The 20,724-nt window shown below is 46.3% G+C and overlaps 1 protein-coding gene across 5 annotated transcripts in view; it reads right to left on the reverse strand.

The window, feature by feature from the left end:
* The window catches only part of LOC133066343 (death-associated protein kinase 2), a 140,237-nt gene that overhangs the window by 42,506 nt on the left and 77,007 nt on the right, over positions 1–20,724 (reverse strand). For 4 of the 5 annotated variants that reach the window (XM_061157331.1, XM_061157329.1, XM_061157330.1 and 1 more), the window contains exons 3-4: positions 17,372–17,593; positions 10,347–10,485 (exon numbers count right to left, since the gene is read on the reverse strand). In XM_061157331.1, the coding sequence (XP_061013314.1) occupies positions 10,347–10,485; positions 17,372–17,593 (361 nt within the window). Of the gene's footprint in view, positions 1–10,346; positions 10,486–17,371; positions 17,594–20,724 lie in introns of those variants that run through there. The other variant, XM_061157332.1, reaches the window with a different exon arrangement.

Raw genomic sequence — 20,724 nt, forward strand, 5'->3', positions numbered from 1 at the left:
CTCTATGACCCACCTCCCAGAATATTGGAAATAAAAGCAAAAATAAACAAATGGGACCTAATGAAACTTAAAAGCTTTTGCACAACAAAGGAAACTATAAGCAAGGTGAAAAGACAGCCTTCAGAATGGGAGAAAATAATAGCAAATGAAGCAACAGACAAAGGGTTAATCTCAAAATATACAAGCAACTCCTGCAGCTCAATTCCAGAAAAATAAATGACCCAATCGAAAAATGGGCCAAAGAACTAAACAGACATTTCTCCAAAGAAGACATACAGATGGCTAACAAACACATGAAGAGATGCTCAACATCACTCATTATCAGAGAAATGCAAATCAAAACCACAATGAGGTACCATTACACGCCAGTCAGGATGGCTGCTATCCAAAAGTCTACAAGCAATAAATGCTGGAGAGGGTGTGGAGAAAAGGGAACCCTCTTACACTGTTGGTGGGAATGCAAACTAGTACAGCTGCTATGGAGAACAGTGTGGAGATTTCTTAAGAAACTAGAAATAGAACTGCCATATGACCTAGCAATCCCACTTCTGGGCATACACACCAAGGAAACCAGATCTGAAAGAGACACATGCACCCCAATGTTCATCGCAGCACTGTTTATAATAGCCAGGACATGGAAGCAACCTAGATGCCCATCAGCAGACAAATGGATAAGGAAGCTGTGGTACATATACACCATGGAATATTACTCTGCCATTAAAAAGAATTCATTTAAATCAGTTCTAAGGAGGTGGATGAAACTGGAACCCATTATACAGAGTGAAGTAAGCCAGAAAGATAAAGACCAATACATTATACTAACGCATATGTATGGAATTTAGAAAGCTGGTAACAATAACCCTATATGCAAAACAGAAAAAGAGACACAGATGTACAGAACAGACTTTTGGACTCTGTGGGAAAAGGCGAGGGTGGGATGTTTTGAGAGAACAGCATCAAAACATGTATATTATCAAGGGTGAAACAGATCACCAGCCCAGGTTGTATGCATAAGACAAGTGCTCGGGGCTGGTGCACTGGGAAGACCCAGAGGGATGGGGTGGGGAGGGAGGTGGGAGGGGGGATTGGAATGGGGAATACATGTAAATCCATGGCTGATTCATGTCAATGTATGGCAAAAACCACTACAATATTGTAAAGTAATTAGCCTCCAACTAATAAAAATAAATGGGGGGGAAAAAAAAGGAGCTGGGCTTTTGTTCAGCATTGCAGTTCTGATCATTAACACTAAAAAAAAAACTGAGCCATGTAAAAATATCATTTTTATATTAAAAATTAAATTATGGAAATATGTTTAATTAAATTATATTTAAAACACTTACAACTTATTGCTTCTAATTTCTACTATATTTTATTATCATTTATGTTCTTGAAGTTATTTAATGCCTTTTCTCTCTGAACAGAGATCATGGTATGTTACTACATCATGGTATGTTACTGCACCCCTCTTCCCAGCTCTAGTCAGTGTCAGAAATATTGGTACCTTGAAACTGGCCACAGTGGGTATATTTACACCACAGAAACTGGCAGACAATACAAATCAGGACTTGAATTCTTGATTCTAGACTTAGGAAGTGCTAAGGATCACTTAATAACAGAGACCAAACTATGTGTGCTGTGTCTCTAGCTATTATTTTGTGCTACCATAGAAAACTGAGGAAATATTTTTCAATATTCAGAAATTATCCAATTCAGCAAAGAAGCCACTCACATCACTGAAGTTGTGAAGTTCCAATGCACAAGCAATATTCATTGCTTCACTTTCACTTTACTTATTAACATAAACAAAAATACCAACCAACAATCCTGTTGGAAACTACACTCATCTGTCTACTGCATTCATAGGTTGGCTACAGATACAACTAATGAAAAGTGTTCTATGAGAATCAATTTATTTTGTGAAGTTAACAAAATAAAATGTTATATATTTTATACTTGTAAGTTATATTATAAACCTTTATATCAGTAGAATTTATAGTAATCTAGTGTGTATGTACATATATTTGTTTATTGGAGTCCAGCTATTACCAGAAAACCACTGCACAGAATCTGAATAGACTAATTACTGTTTTACTAATTCCTAAATTTTACTCATTCCTAAATTACTAAATTCCTCACCAGTTTCCCAGGTGAGGAAACCAAGGATCAGAGAAGTTAAGTAACTGCTTCAAGGCCACACGACTACCAAGTGGTGCTGCTAGGTTTTCACTCAGGGATTTTAGCGCCAAGATACCTGCTGTCTGCACCACCCTTCACCACTTCCAGAATCAGATTCTTTCACTCCTAGTGAGATCAGCGCAGAGGGAGGGCTGATGGTAGAGATGTGAATGGAACCTAAAAGGTACTATTTGAACACATGATACTTCAGTGGAGATCAGGCCTGGGCAGGGACCCAGAGAGGAGGACGATGGGCACCCGGCAGTAGCAGGGGTCTCTGAGCACCTAACAGTGATGACAGAGGTAATAAGGACCAAACAGGAGGAGGGAACTGCATTTTTCTCTTAGTGTCCTCATCTGTAAAACAGGGATCATGGTATTTACTCCAAGTCAGACCAACTTCACACCCAGTGTCCTGCCCGCCCTGGGAATCTGCCCAGCCTACTGGCTGGAACACACCACCTTATTCATTCCCCTCTTGGGTGTCTCTATGCCCACCTCCTTTTATGAATCCCTTTGGAGGAAAGAGAGGAATAGGGAGAAACATGGCCTCATAGGGAGGCTAGTTAAAATTCACAGCCATCACTTGTAATGAGTCTTGGAGTTTGCAGGACCCTTTCAGAAATATTGACTTCTCCCTGGCCCCTCACTCCTCTCCCAGGTGAGGAAGTGAGGGGCAATATTATCTCCACTTTCAAGGCCAGGAAAGGTCAGTCCATGACCTGCCCAATATCCCCTAGCAGTGCTGAGACTCAAATGCAGGCTCTACCCACAATCCCCTTCTCTTTCTGTTTCCCATGTGGCCTCTTGCTGTATTTTATAAGAAGCAGTTAGTTGGTTTAATGCTCCCCATTTACCATCAAATTTCAACTCTTTCAATAATGGCTCTCCATAGTTGATTTTTTGCCACATTTTGTTTCCTTCCTCAATCATTTAGGAGCTCAGTGTCCTCACTTCACTTCTCAGATCACTCTAGGGTGGCCTCATAGTAGTTGATGAAGCACCCAACATGCATTCCTAAGGGTCCAGGCTCCCAGGCTGCTACCTGGGGCTTCATGAGATGAAGAGCTCAGGGGGGCACACGCTGAGGCTGGGGCACAAACTAAGCTTTGGGTATGAGGACCAGGAAACAAGGTCCACCCTCAGAACACACACAATGGTTAAGGAAATCAGGAGAGACTTACACAGAAGTCTCAATAGCAAAATAAATCATTACAGAGCAAACGTGTGCTGCTTGAGTTGAATGTAGAGTGAAAAAAGCAGGAGAGAAGATTGTAAAGGTTGTACAGTTCTCACACACATACACACACACACTGTTCATAAAAAGCTGGAGAAGATACACCAAAAAGTTAATAGTGATTATTTTGGAGTAGGGAGTCTGTAGGTAACTTCTTTGTATGTTTCTATATTTTCTATGACTTATTACTTTTTAGAAGAGCATAAACAACCATCAGTTTCATTTAAAAGATGCTTACTGAAGATCTTTGGTTCACCTCTTTCCCACATTCTTATCATTACCTCCAACTGGCTCACTCTCTCCTATTTACTCTCTCTCCTCTGCCAGGAGAATTTGCTTTCTAAATCACAAATAGAATAATGTTTCTCTACCAATTAAAGGTCTTCCACAAATTACTGTTAATTTTTTTAAGTGTGATAACGGCATTATGGGTTGGTAAGAGACTGAATTTAATCTTGAGAGATGCTTATTGAAGTATTTAGAGTAAGGGTCAATATAGCTAGAATTTTTTTTCAAATTATACCATAATTTTAAAAATTACATATATTTTACTATTTATTTTTAAATTTTTAGTAAAGATATTTTAGACACACATATATGTATATATAATGCTTTTGCTCTGTGCTTAGTCTTTCAGTCATCTCTGACTCTTTATGACCCCATGGACTGTAGTCCGCCAGGCTCCTCTGTCCATGGGGATTCTCCAGGCAAGAATACTGGAGTGGGTTGCCATTTCCTTCTCCAGGGGATCTTCCCAACCCAGGGATCAAACCTGGGTCTCCCACATTGCAGGTGGCTTCTTTACCCACTGAGCCACCAGGAAAGCCCAATGATGCTTTTATATAAATACAAATATAAAAATATATTTTTCTGTTTTAAAGAAAGAGGTAAAACAAATGTGGCCAAATGTTGAATGGAGGAGGAAGGCATAATGGTGCCCATTGTATTCTTAGTTTCTTCAAATGCTTTGAAATGTTTTCATAATAATAATAAAAAACAATTGGCAGGAAAGTCTTCCACGGCTGTGACTGCCTATACCAACTTCTTGGTCTGCCCTAAACCTTTTCAATCTCACCCTAACCTATCTTGACAGTCAAAACCGTCAAGTCTTGGACTTCCCTGGTGGTCCAGTGGTTGCACATCTGCCTGCCAATGCGGGGGACAGAGATTCGATTCCTGGTCTGGCAAGACCCCAAAGGCTGCAGAGTAACTATGCACCACAACTAATGAGCCAACAAGTTGCAACTACTGAAGTCCACATGCCTAGAGCCTGTGCTCCACAACAAGAGAAGCCACTGCAATGAGAAGCAGCTCATGCACCACAACTAGAGAGTAGACCCTGCTCGCTGCAGCTAGAGAAAGCCCATGCATAGCAACAAAGACCCAGCACAGTCAAAAATAAATAAATACAACAAATTGTTTAAAAAACTGCCAAGTCTCACCTCTGTTTTATGCTCCAAGGTTTTAGTATGGAAATCATTTTACTCTTATAAGATCTACTTTCAAATGCATGCACATTTTATAGCAATTAATAGAGCACAGATTGATTTTTTAAGTATGAGGAATAATCTATTAGAAAGAAAAAACAATGTAAACAGAAGAAAACTTAACTGTGCAAAAGACAAACTTATGGCACAGCATAGACCTTTGGATTAACTACGTGTAAAAGGCATGATGCAAGCGAGTACAAAATTTGCCCTGTTAGAATCTGGTGAAACAAAAGCTGGTGACACTCAGCTTTGTTAGTGTCTCCTCACTGGCTAAGTTCAAGTACTGTATGTTAATCACTCAGTCATGTCCCCGACTCTGCGACCCCATAGACTGTAGCCCACCATGCTCCTCTGTTCATGGAATCCTCCAGGCAAGAATACTGGAGTGGGTTGCCATTCTCTTCTCCAGAAGTTCAAGTACTAGCCCTGTCATTTAATACCTGTGTGGTCTTGGACAAGTAATTTAACCTCTTTTAATCTCAAGTACTTTATGTATAAAAAGTAAAAACACCTTTTACCTCAGTGGGTAGCCATGAGAATCAAATGAGAGGAGAGATGTGTAAGTGTGCTGTCCTCTAGAAAGTATCATGCACATTTAAAGCATTATTAGTGGGAATTCCCCAGTGGTCCAGTGGTTAGGACTTGCCGCTTTCACTATAGGGGCCCAGGTTCAGCCTCTGCTCAGGGAACTAAGATCCCGCAAGCCATACAACATGGCCAAAATCAATAAATAAAAATAAAAGCACATTGGTGAAATTCTAATAAATAAGTTCTACTAAGCTAGTACCACTAGCTTCCCAGGTGGCACTAGTGGTAAAGAACCCTCCCGCCAATGTAGGAGACTTAAGAGACACGGGTTCGGTCCCAGAGTTGGGAGGAGTCCCTGGAGAAGGAAATGGTACCCACTCCAGTATTCTTGCTGGAGAAGCCCATGGACAGAGGAGCATGGTGGGCTATAGCCCATAGGGTTGCAAAGAGTCGACGTGACCAAGTAACTTAGCACACCCACACGCATAGTATCATTCTTAAGAAAGCTTGATGAACAGAACCAACACATCATGAACAGAAAGACAGCTCAAAGGATGATCAGGGCATAGATTTAGATTGTTGGAGTATCTTGTTCAGGAATTCACTCCTCCTAACACTGTTTATGTAAATCAAAAAGTCCCTTCACAGCTCTGGGTTCCTAGTTCATATACAATTTCATTTAGTTCTCATAGTGTATTCTTCTTGCTTAAAATACCCATCAGATCTGAGAACCACCTTCCATTTCTGAATTCTGAGGTTGACTATGGGGAAGTATGGGGGAGACACACCCATACTCAGAGGGGAAACTCCCAAATCCAAAATACACAGAAAACCACACAGAAACGCCCTCTGCAAGGCCTTTATTGGTATGGGGTCACATAGCAAGGTGAGGTTCCTGGGTGGTGTTGAGCCACATTTTCTGGTATCCATCCTCCAGATGGTACCTTGGGTGCTACTCAGGATGAGGGCAGTCAGCCCAGTGTCATGTCCAGGGCAACATCATCCACCTGCACCCCTCTACCTACTCAGGCCAGCAGGCCTGTCCACGGTGGGTTTATAACACACGTCAAGGTGGTGTTCATTCTGTGTAGGCAGAGAGCTTACCCCATGGAAGTGAGTGTCTCTTGGTGAGAATTGTGGTTAGCTTTTATTCCAGATGGCCTCGCCACCAGTCTCACTGCGGCCATCTCCCCATAGAGGGTGGGTTCTTGTAAGGCAGGTGCCATATCTTATTGATGTTTGTCACCCTGCCCTTAATGAATAATACAACAGTCCCTCAATATATGTCACGTCATGGAATTGAAAACTGCCCACAACCTCTTCTGCCTTTTCCAGGTGCTATCCATGTGTGCATCTGTCTTATTAAAGCATTCATTCCTTCATTCACTCATTCATCCAACACTGAGTAACTCACGTGTCAGGCACTGCACTAGAGACAAGAGCAGAAAGTCATGCACAGGAATCAATGCTCCCAGCAGAAGTCTGTACAAGGGGAAAGAGAAGCAAGGAAGCAGGCTAGCTCTTCGTTATGCTCTGGGAGGTGGCAAGGCATGGGAAAGGCTTCCCAGAGGAAATGGCATTTCTGTTGGACCTGGAGGACGAGCAGGAAGTCCGCAGGCAGAGAAAAGGAAGACTAGTGGCTTCCTGGATGTGCACAGCATGAACAGCGCAGGGGAGGGGAGACAGGGCATTTATCTGTCATCTTGGTGGCTGGGGCTCGTGTTTTGGAGTGGGGAAAGGGGAATGAGGCCAGAACTGGGGCTCAGGCAGTACAAGACAGGCCTGAATGCCATGCTGAGGATAGGTTCATTTGTCCTATGGGTGACAAGGATGCATCACAAATTTCCAGGCAATAACATGCCATGATCGGTTTTCACCAAGACTGTTTACTGTACATCAGTCTTTCCATTCATCAGCTCTCTGCCACAAGACTGGGAGTATATCATAAGTAGGAATACAGTCTCACCCTCCCTGGCACTAGCACAATGGCTGACGTGGGAGGAGAGGTCATTTCTATTCCAAAGGCCAGCCAGAGAGCTGACCCTCCTCCATCACCTGCTCCTTCCAGTTAGAAGGTGAGCGTGGAGAACAGCTCTTGAGTAAGGGCGTGGAGATAACATGGTGACTGAATTCATGGGGCGGCCAAGCTAGCCTGACTCACTTGGCAAGAAGTAACAGAATATAAGAGGAGGGGAAGGCCGAGAACCCTCATGGAGAAGGAAAATCAGCAAGAGAAATGTATTCATATAAAATGAATCGTATATGGTGAGAAACAACATGGAATGAGGAAGTCCCCTCTAAGCCACCAGCTGGAACTCCTGCACGAGCCCCCCTAGCGGCAGGAAGTTCCAGCCAAGGGGAACACGTATTCACATTCTGGCTCCGGGAAGTCTAGTCAATCATGAGGTAATCCCACTGAGTTCCAGCTACTCATCACTTCTGAAGTTGCCCCTGGGCCTGGGCCAAGGGACCCATGGGAGTGGAGTCAGAAGGCTCAGAGTCCACACAATGCTAAGGATATGAGGCAGGGTGGGGGTTACCAGCGTCTTCACCCTAGCATCCAGGAGAAACCCAGACTGTCTCCAGGTTGTGGAAAATGTCCAGATTGAGCCCAGGAGCCAGACAAGAATCCCCCACCAGCAACCCCACCTAACAACCACGCTCAGCTCTCTGCTGGGCAACTTTGAACTGCACTAGCAGGCTTTGTCGGAGAAGGCAGTGGCACCCCACTCCAGTACTCTTGCCTGGAAAATCCCATGGACGCAGGAGCCTGGTAGGCTGCAGTGCATGGGGTCGCACAGAGTTGGACACGACTGAAGCGACTTAGCAGCAGCAGCAGCAGCAGCAGCAGGCTTTGTTTTCCTACTCTAGCAGGGCCCAAAACAAGAGCTGTGTTTTCTTTTCCTCTGTTACGGGAAGGGAAATAACAGTACCAGCTACTATTACAGAGCACCTATCTAGTATCCAGCACTTAATCCTACTTCTGTCTCATTTCTACAACTCTGACAGCTACGTATTATCATTTGTGTTAAAGGACCCCATCTGGACCTCCTGGAGCCAGAAAAGACATAGAAAATAAGTCAACTATCCACAGCATTATCAGGAAGAAGTCACAGGTGAATCCAGGTAGCCCATTTCCTGCTTGGTGTATTATCATCCTGAGGTCCAAAGGCCAGCCCAGACCACACACTCCTTGATGACCCTGATTTGTACTCTGTGACACCCGAGCGAGACTCTGCAAGATAGCTTCTGTTGGAGGAATTCAAGATACTGCGACAATTAGACTAAGGAGGGGAGGCTCACAGCAGGTCATCCCACAGGGAAGAGAAGGAACTGGGCTGGAATCCATGTGTGGGATGTGAGCCCATGCCCTGGTGCAGCCAGTGAGACCCTAGGCACGCCAAACCCTCTCTGGGCCAGACCCCAAGCCAGTGCTTGGGCGTCTTCCTGGACTCTGCCTTCCCCCTCATCTCCCACATCTAACTAGGTACCTAATCAATCTTCAGAGCAACAGTAAAAGATCTTGAATCCATTCCTCCTCAAATTAATTTGGCACTTGCCACATCTCACCCAGATTACTGTCCCCATTCTATCTGTGCTCCCATTCAGAGGGATCGTTCTGAAATACACATCTGCTCTCTTCACCTCCCTGCTCACTTGGTCCCGTATCTCTAAGAGTAAAGTTCAAATTCCTTGGCTTAGCTCCCATACCCTGAGTCTGCCTCCTGCTCTCCCCCAGGTTCTCCATTCAGCACATTCAACCTTTGCCTGAACTATCCTGAATGCTATTTCAGGACCATGTATCTGCTGACCCCTCTTCCTTAGAAGGCCCTTTCCCTCTGATGATGCCTGATATCCTTCAAAATTCAACTCAAATACCACCTCTTCCAAGAAGTCCTCTTAGACACTAGAGTCTGACTTAGATGCTTTCTTATTTAGACGCCCAGCTCCCATGTACTTCCCCCTATCACAGCACTTTACTTCCCCCTATCACAGCACTTAGAGTTATTGATCTCTCTTTTCTGATTCCTGCAGAAGTTCCTGGAAAAGAGGAACTAAGCTCAGAGAAGTCCTGAGTTGCTTTTGTACCTGTAGCAACACCCAGACACTCAGCACAGTGGTTGAGACACCACAGGAATTTCTGCACAGCAAAATGAGTGGGTCTCCTCCCTGGTAAGTGGGTCCCCCTGATCACAGGTTGGAGGATCTTTATGCTTCACCTGTCTGTAAAGGCTCAACAGTCTATGAACCTGAGCTCAGCTACTATGGGAACCAATCCTTTGACTCTGACCACACTCTTGCTTTGTGAAGTTCTATGTGGTCACCATGGACTTTCTCAACCCTGAACGCCAGTGACCACAAATGATCAGTGGCCTCTGGAAAGAGTTTCATGGCTACAGGAAGGGGTGGGGTGGGGGAATGCAGCCAGTGGTCACTGGGCTCTAAGATTTCCAACCTCTGGTCAAGGGATGCTGGTTGCTGTGCTGGGTCCAGAGCGCCAGGCAACCTCAGCAGTACTCATCTGAAGGCATCTAGCTCTGCTGGCTCGGGAATGAGCTCTTGGTTACTGAAAAGTTCAGTCTTGTGAAATGGGTTTTGTTTCACATTCCTGTCCGTGGCTCACTTATTTAAAAATTACACTCCGAGTGCTCCCTGAAAGAGATAAGGTACCTGTAGTCTGATTCAGAAGCTTCTTGCCATCAGCCCCTACATGAATGAAACCTGATCTGTGGAATGAAACTCAGGACAGGGACACTCCTGGGCCATCATTTCTTTTCCAGGAGCTCAGAGTCTTCAACTGTAAGATGAGGGAGGAAGGTCAAGTGAGTGCTGACCCCTCCTGGCAATGACATTTGGAGAGACTGGGTCCATTCTTCCTGAACTGACTCTTTTCCCTTCCCCCCGTCACTGACCTTGAGATCAAAGTGAGCGATTTTCTTGGCATGAAGGTAGTTCACCCCTTCCAGGATCTGCTTAATGAAGCTGGTGGCCTCCTCCTCACTCAGGGATTCCTTCTGGGCCAGGAAGTCGAAGAGCTCTCCTCCGGACACTCTGCAAGACACCGGTAGGGAGGGCCCAGCCCCAGTCAGTCCCATGTGCCAGAAGCCCAAGCCCCTGCCCCCGCCCCTGCCCCCAGGCACTCTGCAGGGCAGAAGCCCCTCACCCACCTCTCGGGCTCAGTCCAGCCAGCACAGAGACTGACTTTGCTACTACTTCTAACTGCTGTGTTCCCTTTGGATCACAAGAGGTGGAACCCTCAGGTGACAGCAAAAGGGCCTCTGCTAACACTCGAGGCTCAGGTCCCTGGTTACCCTGGGTGCTCTCCCGCCATATGACTGAGGTGACCGAGGACAGAAACAAGTGCTATGTGGGATGACAAAGAGGAACATATGCTGGGCCAGAAAATGGAGACTTAGTTTCCAGTCCAGCCCTGCTACTGGCTTTGGACAACTCCCTGTCCCACCTACTCTAGGCAGGCCTCAGTTTCCTCACCTGCAAAATGGACAGACTGACCATGATTGTTCACAAAGCCCCTTTCTGTGACTTTATAGAAGGCATGACCTCTTCAAAGGCATATCCCTACCTTAACCATTGAGATCCATCCTTTATATTCATCTTTCAAAACTCTAAAATACTGCTTTTGTCCTCACACTCCACTTTCCAGTACGTTATGGTTGATGTGGCAGGAAGAGAGACCAAGAGAGCAAAAAGAATCTCCCTTGTAAAGACTAAAGTTTACAGTTTTACCTGAATTCAGGATTGCGGGTTGCCAGACAAAATGGGAGATTTTTATTTGCTAAATCTGGCAGTCCTACTGGGCGTGTTTGGCCTCTGACACATGCTGAAGTATCTAGCCGGCACATCTCAGGAACTGGGACATAGTCAATGCTCACCCAAGGAAAAGACCTCAGGAAGGGATCAGGGCCAGGGGATCCAGGAACTCAGGATCACCTGGAAAACTTGTTTAACATGTGCATTTTCAGGTCCTATCACAGACCCTACCAAATTAGATTCTCCAGCAGCAAGGCCTCAGAACCTGTATTTTTGTAATAATAGCAACATAATAATGGTAATTGATAGTCATTGAATACTTGGAGCATTATGTATACTTTTTTGCACATTATCTCATTTAATCATCACAACACCCTATGAGCTAAAGGGTGTTATTATTTTGCTATCTCACAGTTGAAGAGACAGGCTCAGAGAGGTTAAGTCACTTGTCCAAGGTCAAACAGTCAGTAAGTGGTAGAATCAAGATTCAAACCCAAGCAGAATGACTCTCAACCACTATACCTTAAGAGACCTCAGATGATCTTTTAATGGCTTCTGTCCATTTGGGGAATCATTCACGCCCTGTCACCTAGTCCATCCTAATTAAAGAGCCTCAAAATCTTTTTTCCTTTCTTTAAAAATATCCATACATGTATCCACTCATCAATCTTAGCATCATGAGAAACAGAATAACTGGACATGCCATGATACAATAGGGAATACACAGCAACATCTACAATGTAATACAACTTGAAATTTGAAACTAAATCTTAGCTTAAGCATCTTGTTATAAAATCACTGCTGTTGGTAAAAGGAAAACTCAAAGTCACCTCCAAGCCCTGGGCTGTCCCCTGACATCGCCGTCCAGCTACATGAGTGCCCTCTCACCCTGGGCTGCCAGCGTCTGGCTGGTTCTCTCCCCGGCTACATTATCTTTTGCTCTCACAGCACTGTGTGCAAGAAAGACATTCAAGAGAAGGTGGATGAATAAAAGAACAAAGGAAAGAAGACATTTAAAATAGCAACACAGCAAGACTTCACTGGCAGTCCAGTGGTTAAGACTCTGCGTTCCCAATGCAGGGGCATGGGTTCCATTCACACAGGCTTCAAGGTGCGGCCAAAAAATAAAATTAAATTAAAATAAAACTTAAAAATAAAAGAAAACACTAACATGGCACAGAATATTCTATATCATAGAGAAGTGAAACCTTGGCATTTGCAAGAGACCTGTTGGAGTCCTTGGCAAATTTTCCAATCCACAGTGTCCCTTGGGAACACACAGGACCCAGCCCAACCTCTGTTCTCATACTTGCAGGCTTACTGGGTCATGGGAGGCTGTGACCTCGGGCATATACTGCCCTTCCTACCTTAAACTGAATGCTGCATAAAGATAAAAGAATATCATGATAATGGAGATGTGTCCAGTCACCCAAAGTTACTGATGTAAGGCCCTGGCTGGGTGAGGACTTGGGGTGGGGGTCAGTAATCAGCTGCTCTACCTGAAAGTGTGATCCGGGCAAGAGACCCGGACAAACATGGTCTCCTTTGGATGAAGAGAGGAACAGCTATGGTGGCCCTTAGAATTGCCCCTAGAGACTTGGAAAGTGGGAGGCTGATGAGCCTGCTGGGGTGACGGTCCCAGCCCTGACACCCAGGCTGGGAACACGTGCATCAGCTCTCAGGCATGTCTTCTCAAGGGTATCAAGAAGCCTGGGTTTTGTTTCAACCCAACTGCTACCCTCGCAATGTAGTTTCTCCCCAGAGTTTCTCAGCTCCAAGGCTTCGGCCCTGGAATCACCCCCCTCCACCCAAGCTTCTCTTCTCTCACATCCCTAAACAATTTAACTTAGAGAGGAAAAGAAAAACCTAACAGCCTGGCCTCCGCTCTGCTCCCAGTCCCCAGGACTCAATGCACCCACTGAGGTATCACTTTCCACCAGCCTGGAGTCAAGGGGGCCCCCGAGGGGTCAGGAGCCTGGGACGGGAGGGCTACCCAAACCTCCCAGAGCAGACCTACATTTTTCAAAGCCAGCTCCACATATGACATGAGTTAATTTCTTAAGAGTTTGAAAATATTCTTTACACCCTACAGAAGTCAACTTATGTGCTGTACTGTGCTAAGTCACTCAGTTGTGTCCAACTCTTTGTGACCCCATAGACTGTAGCCCGCCAGGCTCCTCTGTCCATGGGATTCTCCAGCCAAGAATACTGAAGTGGGTTGCCATGCCCTCCTTCAGGGGAAGCTAATTTATATGGATAGCTAAATCCTTCCCACCCCTGCTTTCATCAGTCCTATGAGAGGTGGCTGCAGCACTGGCCATCATGGACGGGGTAATAACAGCTGAAGGGGACTTAAATCAGGGCTGGGATGCCCTCTGAGCACTGGCCATTTCAGCAGGAAGCAGGAGGAAGCCCTGCACCAGACAACAGTGCTGAGAGGTAACTCTATCCACAAAATCTGCAAACATCAACAGATGGGCTCTGACACCCGTGTTTAAGTATCAGGCAAACCCATGAACCTGGTAGGGCACAGTGAGGACCAGAAGGCCGAAGGCTCCTGAGCAGCTCAACAGTGGTGAACAAGGTCACACACAGAAGCACATGGAAAGGGACTTCCCTGGTGGTCCAGTGTTAAAGAATCCGCCTTGCAATGCAGGTTCGATCCCTGGTCAGGGAACTAAGATTTCACATGCGGTGGAGCAATTAAAGCCTGTGAGCCACATCCAGAGAGTCCATGCAACGCAATGAGAGATCCCGCATGCCACAATGAAGATCCCAAGTGCCGCAACAAAGACCTGATGCAGCTAAATAAATAACTAAATATATCTTTAAAGCCCATGAAAAACCCTTCTCTCCTGGAAAGTCCTTCTCTCAGACCCTGCTCACACAAGGCTGAGACACTGTCTTAGCAATCCCTAGCACCACAGATTGGAACCCTGAGACAGTGAGACAGCTTGAGAGTTAAGGAGGAGGTAGAGAAACTATGAACAGACAGAACTTCACGAACAGAGCAGCTCAAGCAGACCACAGGAGTCCTAGTATGACAAGGGATGTTATAGGCGGTGATGGCTCACAAGAAGAGGGCACGTGATTGCTTGCTAGCCATGGTTGGAGAAATGACCATGACCTGCTTGGAGAAACAGCAACAACTCAAGAACATCCTAGATCCCAACTCCTAGGCTTCTACAAACAGATAGTAACAGACAACTTCCCCAGCAAACACAGAAATGCCAATTAAAGTGACCAAAACAGCAAACAATCCCCAAACATCATTGTAACTATAGAGGACTTGGGGATTCCCTAGCTGTCCAGTGGTTAGGACGCCACACTTCCACCACAGGGGGCATGGGTTGGATCCCTGGTCTGGGAACTAAGATCCAATATGAAGTACAGCATGGCTCCCTCACCCCAAAAAATATATATACACACAATATATATTTATATGTACACAATATATACAGAGAGAGAAAGACAATAAATAATGGATCCTGCTTTAAAACAAATTCCCCAGGGTTGGCAAGGCTGCAGCGAGATGGGATATTCCCATGTTGCAGGTGGTACTGGTTAACCAAGACTGTCCTTGGTGAAAATGTCAGCTTGGTCACTCCATTCCTGAGAATTTATCTAAAAAAAAATTAATTCAGAAGAAAATGGGAAAATATGGGAAGAAGTTGCGTTATGGCAATAAAATCTAATGGTTAGAAACTGAAAAATCAAATGTCCTACAACAAGGAGATATATCTATATAATTCAATGAAACATGATATAATCAGTGAAGAGGAAAAAAGCTTTTCATGACATTATGTGAACTTAGTGCGGGAGGGGGAGTAGAGCAGGAAACTGTACAAGGACAAAGACTGCACACAAATAGATAAAGACTGAGAGGAACCACAGGGAAACATAAATGGCTGTGTTTGGGTGGTTGACTTCTGAATATAATTGCTTTTTTAGTTGCTATAAGGTTTTTTGGGGGCAATAGACTTAAAGAAATGGCCTGGCTTTCCCAGCAAAGGTGGGCTTGTCACTCTCTGCTGGGAACCAGCATGCCATCTGCTGACCCTTAGCCTTGGGACACGTCACACCTCGGGCCATCCACAGCGCTGGCTGCACCTGTAGGAACACCCCAGGCTTGTCTGAGCCAGGCAGGCATGTACAATTGAAGGAGGAAACAGACAGAGCTGGACTCCACCTTAGGCCAGGCTGCGAACATTAGGCTACACACATGGTCACTCTCCCAATGGTCTCTGAACTTTGTGCCCAGTGTCTATAGAAGTGGCATACCAATGGGAAACCAGACCCCTGGATAAAAGAGCTTCAGGACTTGGCCTTGGACTCTCCGTTGCCTAAAAGAATATGCTAATTATCTCTATAACAGAACAAAGTCGTAAATTCCATTATGTTTATTGGGATATGACCACAGTCCTATTGATAAATGTCCACTGTTTATCTAGTCTTGTGACACATGAATCATGGGTTAACTTTGATTGTATCTCTCTTTTACCTTGTCAAGACTAATTTCAAGGAAGTTGGGGAGGTAGGTTTGAGCAAGTACACTTAGGGTATATAAGGTTTTCGCAAAAACTGGTCGGGGTCCTTGACTAAGAAGAGACTCTGCATTGGGCCTGCCGGTGTAATAAACTGCACTCCACTATCTACACTGTCTTTCTGAGTGAGTTTGTCTCCTGGAACACGTGGCTACAACACAATGACTAGTCTAACTGGCTGAGAGGCCCCTGGGAGAAACATGGAGGACTTTGGAAGTTAGAGGAGGGCAAAGCATGGGTGATTCTATGCACTGGAATGTTGAGTTGGATAATTTAAGAATCCAATGCAAGAGTATGCAAATGCCCATCTGCTACATAAATCTATAGCCTGGCAACACCAGAGTATGTTCTCAAATTAGAATGGTCTCCAAAGTCAGGTGGCCCACCCAACCTGCAGGTGGGTTAAGGATGGCTGCCAGCTTTACAGATGAGAGCTGAAGCTCAGAGGGGTGAGGTGACTTGCCCCAGGTCACAAAGTCAGGGGCTGCTGAGACAAATGCCACTACTCCTCTGCTCACTGGCAGATGCCTCACGCCTATGAGGCTCAGAACACTCCCAACACGGGGTCTTGCTGCTTGACTGGACACAGCCATCGCCACTTGTGCCACAGTCCAGCTCAAACTCTATGGTCCGCCAGAGCCCCACACCCCCAGTCCATGGAATTGTCTCCAGGAGGGACATCAGGTGCCCGACCAAACCCTGAGTCTTGGTATATCACCCATTCAAATTCTTCCAGACTTGGAATGAAGGTTTCCCCAGCAGGCCCAGCCCAAGGCCATCCCACCTCACACACACAAGCAGTGTGGCCCCAGCCCTGGTGCCGCTACTTCCTGGCTGTAGGATCTAACAAGTGACCTGGACTTCAGTGTTCTTGTCTGTAACATGGAGATAGTAAGAGTCTCCGTGTGATAGGATTGTTATGAGGATTAAATGAGATAAGAGACATTCTCGGCAAAGTGAATACAAAGTCCTCTCGGGGTAGAACACTTCCCTCAACACAGCTTCTTTGAAAATTGAACAAGATAACTAGCACAAAGGACCTCGGCTTACAGCAGAGCTCTCTAAATAATTGTTGCTACAATAACCAGTATTCTTGCCTGGAGAATCCCATGGACAGAGGAGCCTGGCGGGCTACAGTTCATGGGGTTGCAAAGAGTCTGACACAACTGAGCGACTAAGCACGCATGCACAATAATAACAAAGGCATCAGACACAGTACAAAGGCCCCGGGGTTTTCCGGGAAAGGGCTGGGGTAGGGCTTCACAGAGCTGGGAGGGTGCTTGTTCTTCTCTTCTTTGAAAAACAGACTCTCTTTAATGGCCCTCCTGCTCCCCCTGTCCACCCTCTAACGTGCTCACCAGCCAGGAAAGGACCCCAGCGCTGGCCACTTCTTCCCTTTGATCTCCAGGGTCCAATGAAAGCCAGACCTAGACCCGGGCCCTCAGTCTCTGCTGCCTGGGTTCCGGAGGAGGAGCGGGTAACTGAGGGTAACCGTCCCCTACTGACTTCATCTCCTCCGGGTCGAGCTTCTGGCCGGCTGGTTGCTGCTCCCTCTGGGGCCTGTGGCTGGAGGGCCCCCCTCCCCACGCCTGCGGCCCGCAGGGTCCCAGGCTCCCACTCACAGCTCGAGGATGAGCACCACGTCGGTGCGGTTCTCGAAGACGTCGTGCAGCGTGATGACGTTGGGGTGCAGCACCCGCCGCAGGATGCTCACCTCCCGCTGGATCTCCTCCAGGCACACGCCCCGCCGGCTGGCCCGGCTCTGCCGCTTCTTGATGAACTTGGCCGCGTACTCCAGCCCCGTGCTCTTCTCCCGGCACTTCTTCACGATGGCGAACTGGCCGCTGCGGGGACACAGACACACACAATGAGGACATCACTGCAGTCCTGGGAGAAGTGACCTGGCCGCCACCCCCCGGCCACAGCAACTCCTTCTTCCAGGGCAGGACAAGTCACGTCATCAGCCAGGATCCCCATCTGGCCATCATCCGGAGACGGAGACAGAGCAAGTTCTGGGCTCCCCTTCTGTCCTATGAATCCTTTACCTTGTACTAGGAAGGAATGGCAGTGTTGTCATTGCCAGTGTACAGATGGGAACACTGAGGCCCTGAAAGGCTACTGGTTTGATCCAGATGACACAGCTTCAGCTAGAACCTCTGTCTTGTATTCACCAGATGAAACCACAAGGTCCAGAGGTTTATACTACTTAATGGAAAGATTTTAAAGGAAAAGCAGGACTTCCCTGGTGGTCCATTGGTTAAGACTCTGAACTTCCACCACAGGGGGTACAGATTTGATCCCTGGTCAAGGAACTAAGATCCTACAAGCCCCAAGGTAGGGAATGAATGAATGAATGAATAGTAAAAATGGTCAGCACAGTCAAATTACTAACAATCATCTGTTTGGGCCTCCCTTATGTGGAAGCAAGGACAAACTCATCTATTTAGAACTGTAAGGAGACAAACCACCTCTCTAGTCTCATGTTCGCACCTTGGTTTCCAACCCTTCCCAACAAATCAAACTTCAATTACTTGACACAAGCCAGGTAGTGGCTTAGAGAATAAGAAGACAGAGCAAACACCAGGCTAAAGCACTTAAAGACAAGGCCAGAGGCTATGCCAACGAGGCTGGGGGGATCCTGGTGGAAGTGGGGATGGGGTGGAGGCAGCCTAACATTGTTAGTAACCTCGGTGGGTGTTTCTCATGATTAGAAGACAGATAGTCCATGGAATTTTCCAGGCCAGAATACTGGAATGGGTAGCCATTCTCTTCACCAGGGGATCTTATCAACCCAGGGATCAAATCCAGGTTTCCTGCATTGCAGGCGGATTCTTTACCAGCTGAGCCACCAGGCATGCCCAAGAATACTGGAGTGGGTAGCCTATCCCTTCTCCAGTGGATCTTCCCAACCCAGGAATCGAACCAGGGTCTCCTGCATTGCAGGTGGATTCTTTACCAGCTGAATTACCAGGGGAGCCCAGATAGCACCAGAGAATTGTAAAATATTAGGAAACTGAGGCACAGGAGACATCAAGTGACTCACCCAAGGTCATCACAGAGTTAATGGCAAAGCCAGGCCAAAGAGCTGAGGACCCTGCCCAGTGTTCACAAACTGCTAAGACAGTTGAAGGAGTCAAGACTATGTTTAGTGCCCTTCAGGGCTGAGCCTGAATCCTTCACTCCAGGGACCTAGACAGCATCCATGAAATGGTACAAACTTGGAAAACTCAGCAGTGGCCACAGGACTGGAGAAAGTCAGTTTTCATTCTGATCTCAAAGAAGGAAACGCCAAAGAATGTTCAAACTACCGTACAGTTGTGCTCATTTCACATGCTAGCAAGGTAATGCTCAAAATCCTTCAAGCTAGGCTTTAGCAGTACGTGAACCAAGAACTTCCAGATGTACAAGCTGGATTTAGAAAAGGCAGAGGAACCAGAGATTAAACTGTCAGTATCCGCTGGATCATAGAAAAACCAAGAGAATACCAGAAAAACATCTACTTCTGCTTCATTGACTACACCTAAGTCTTTGACTATGTGGATACAACAAACTGGAAAATTCTTAAAAAGATGGGAATACTAGACCACCTGTATGCAGAAACCTGCCAAAGTGCAGGTAGCCCCAGGCCAGCCTCCCTGAGTGCTCTAAAGGCAGCCCCCTACAAACACACACACACACACACACACACACACGGAAGGGCAGCGGCCTTCACCATCACTGGGGGTGATGTTAAGGCAATCACTGGGGGCCGCTCTCAGTCTTTGGAGACTACCCAATGGCCACCCTCCTGGGGATCCTCCCACTCCTCTTCCACCAGTGTCCCAGGTTTTCCTGACACCCACAATACCCACTGCTTGAGACAAAAACCATAACCACCACTTTGGATGTACTCTCTTAGGGGCGCTGGGTAAAAGTTACACACAAAGAAGTGCTCTGGATACAGTAAGTCTCCTAATAAGAACGATTTCCATTTCAAAAGTGTGTTCGTAAACTCATTTTGTCTGTAAGTCCAACAAAGTTAGCCTAGGTATCTGACTAACACAATCAGCTATATAGTACTGTACTGTAATAGGTTTATAATACCTTTCACACAAATAATACATAAAAAACATAACAAATAAAGAAAACAGTTTTAGTCTTACAGTATAGTCCCTAGAAAAGTACAGCAGTATGGTACAACAGCTGGTATACAGGGGCTGGCATCGAGGGAACAAGCGAGAAGAGTTCCTGACTGGAGGAGAGAGAGGAGGTGGGAGATGGTGGAGCTGAAGGATCGTCAGCAATAGGAGATGGAGGGCAAACTGCAATTTCACTCCCACCTGACACTGATGGGACGCACGTTTGCATCTTTGAAAGTTTGCAACTTGAAGGTTCGTATGTAGGGGACTTACTGTGTTTGCCTCAGCCACTAGTAGCACATCTGAATCACTCCATTACTAGAATAATCCTCACTGAGACAGCCTTCAAAATAAACCCAAGTGATCAAAACAACAGACCCTCAAGTAGAGCAAGTGAGGAATAAGAGATGCCATTCTGTGGCAACCATCGTAGAGATGTCACCACACACCTGTTCACACATCCCTCCATCCCCTCATCCCCCTTTACCCAGGGCTACCTGAGCATGTACTCTGTGCCAGGCTCTGCCTGCACAGCAAGGGGCAGGGCCAAAGACTCAGACATCAGGTACAGATGGAACTCTGGGGAGGGAGAGGGCCCCGGTGGCTGGGCTGGGAAGGATTTGTGGAGCCATGTATATATCACACTGTCTGCTAACTCTAAAGTTTCAGCTATTTATGCCCCATATACCGATTCTGGGCTGTCTGCACAGAAGGGCCTGATGCAGGTGGGGTTAAATCAGGCCTCCCAAAGTCAGAGGGAACACATGCAGCAAGATCTCAGGTTCCTGAGAGCAACTCCTGGCCTTGGGACATCAGGCCTCTTAGCGGGTGCCAGCAAACACTGAACAAAGCCTCCA

This window comes from Dama dama, chromosome 12 (assembly GCF_033118175.1).
Source record: "Dama dama isolate Ldn47 chromosome 12, ASM3311817v1, whole genome shotgun sequence".
Taxonomy (NCBI): domain Eukaryota; kingdom Metazoa; phylum Chordata; class Mammalia; order Artiodactyla; family Cervidae; genus Dama; species Dama dama.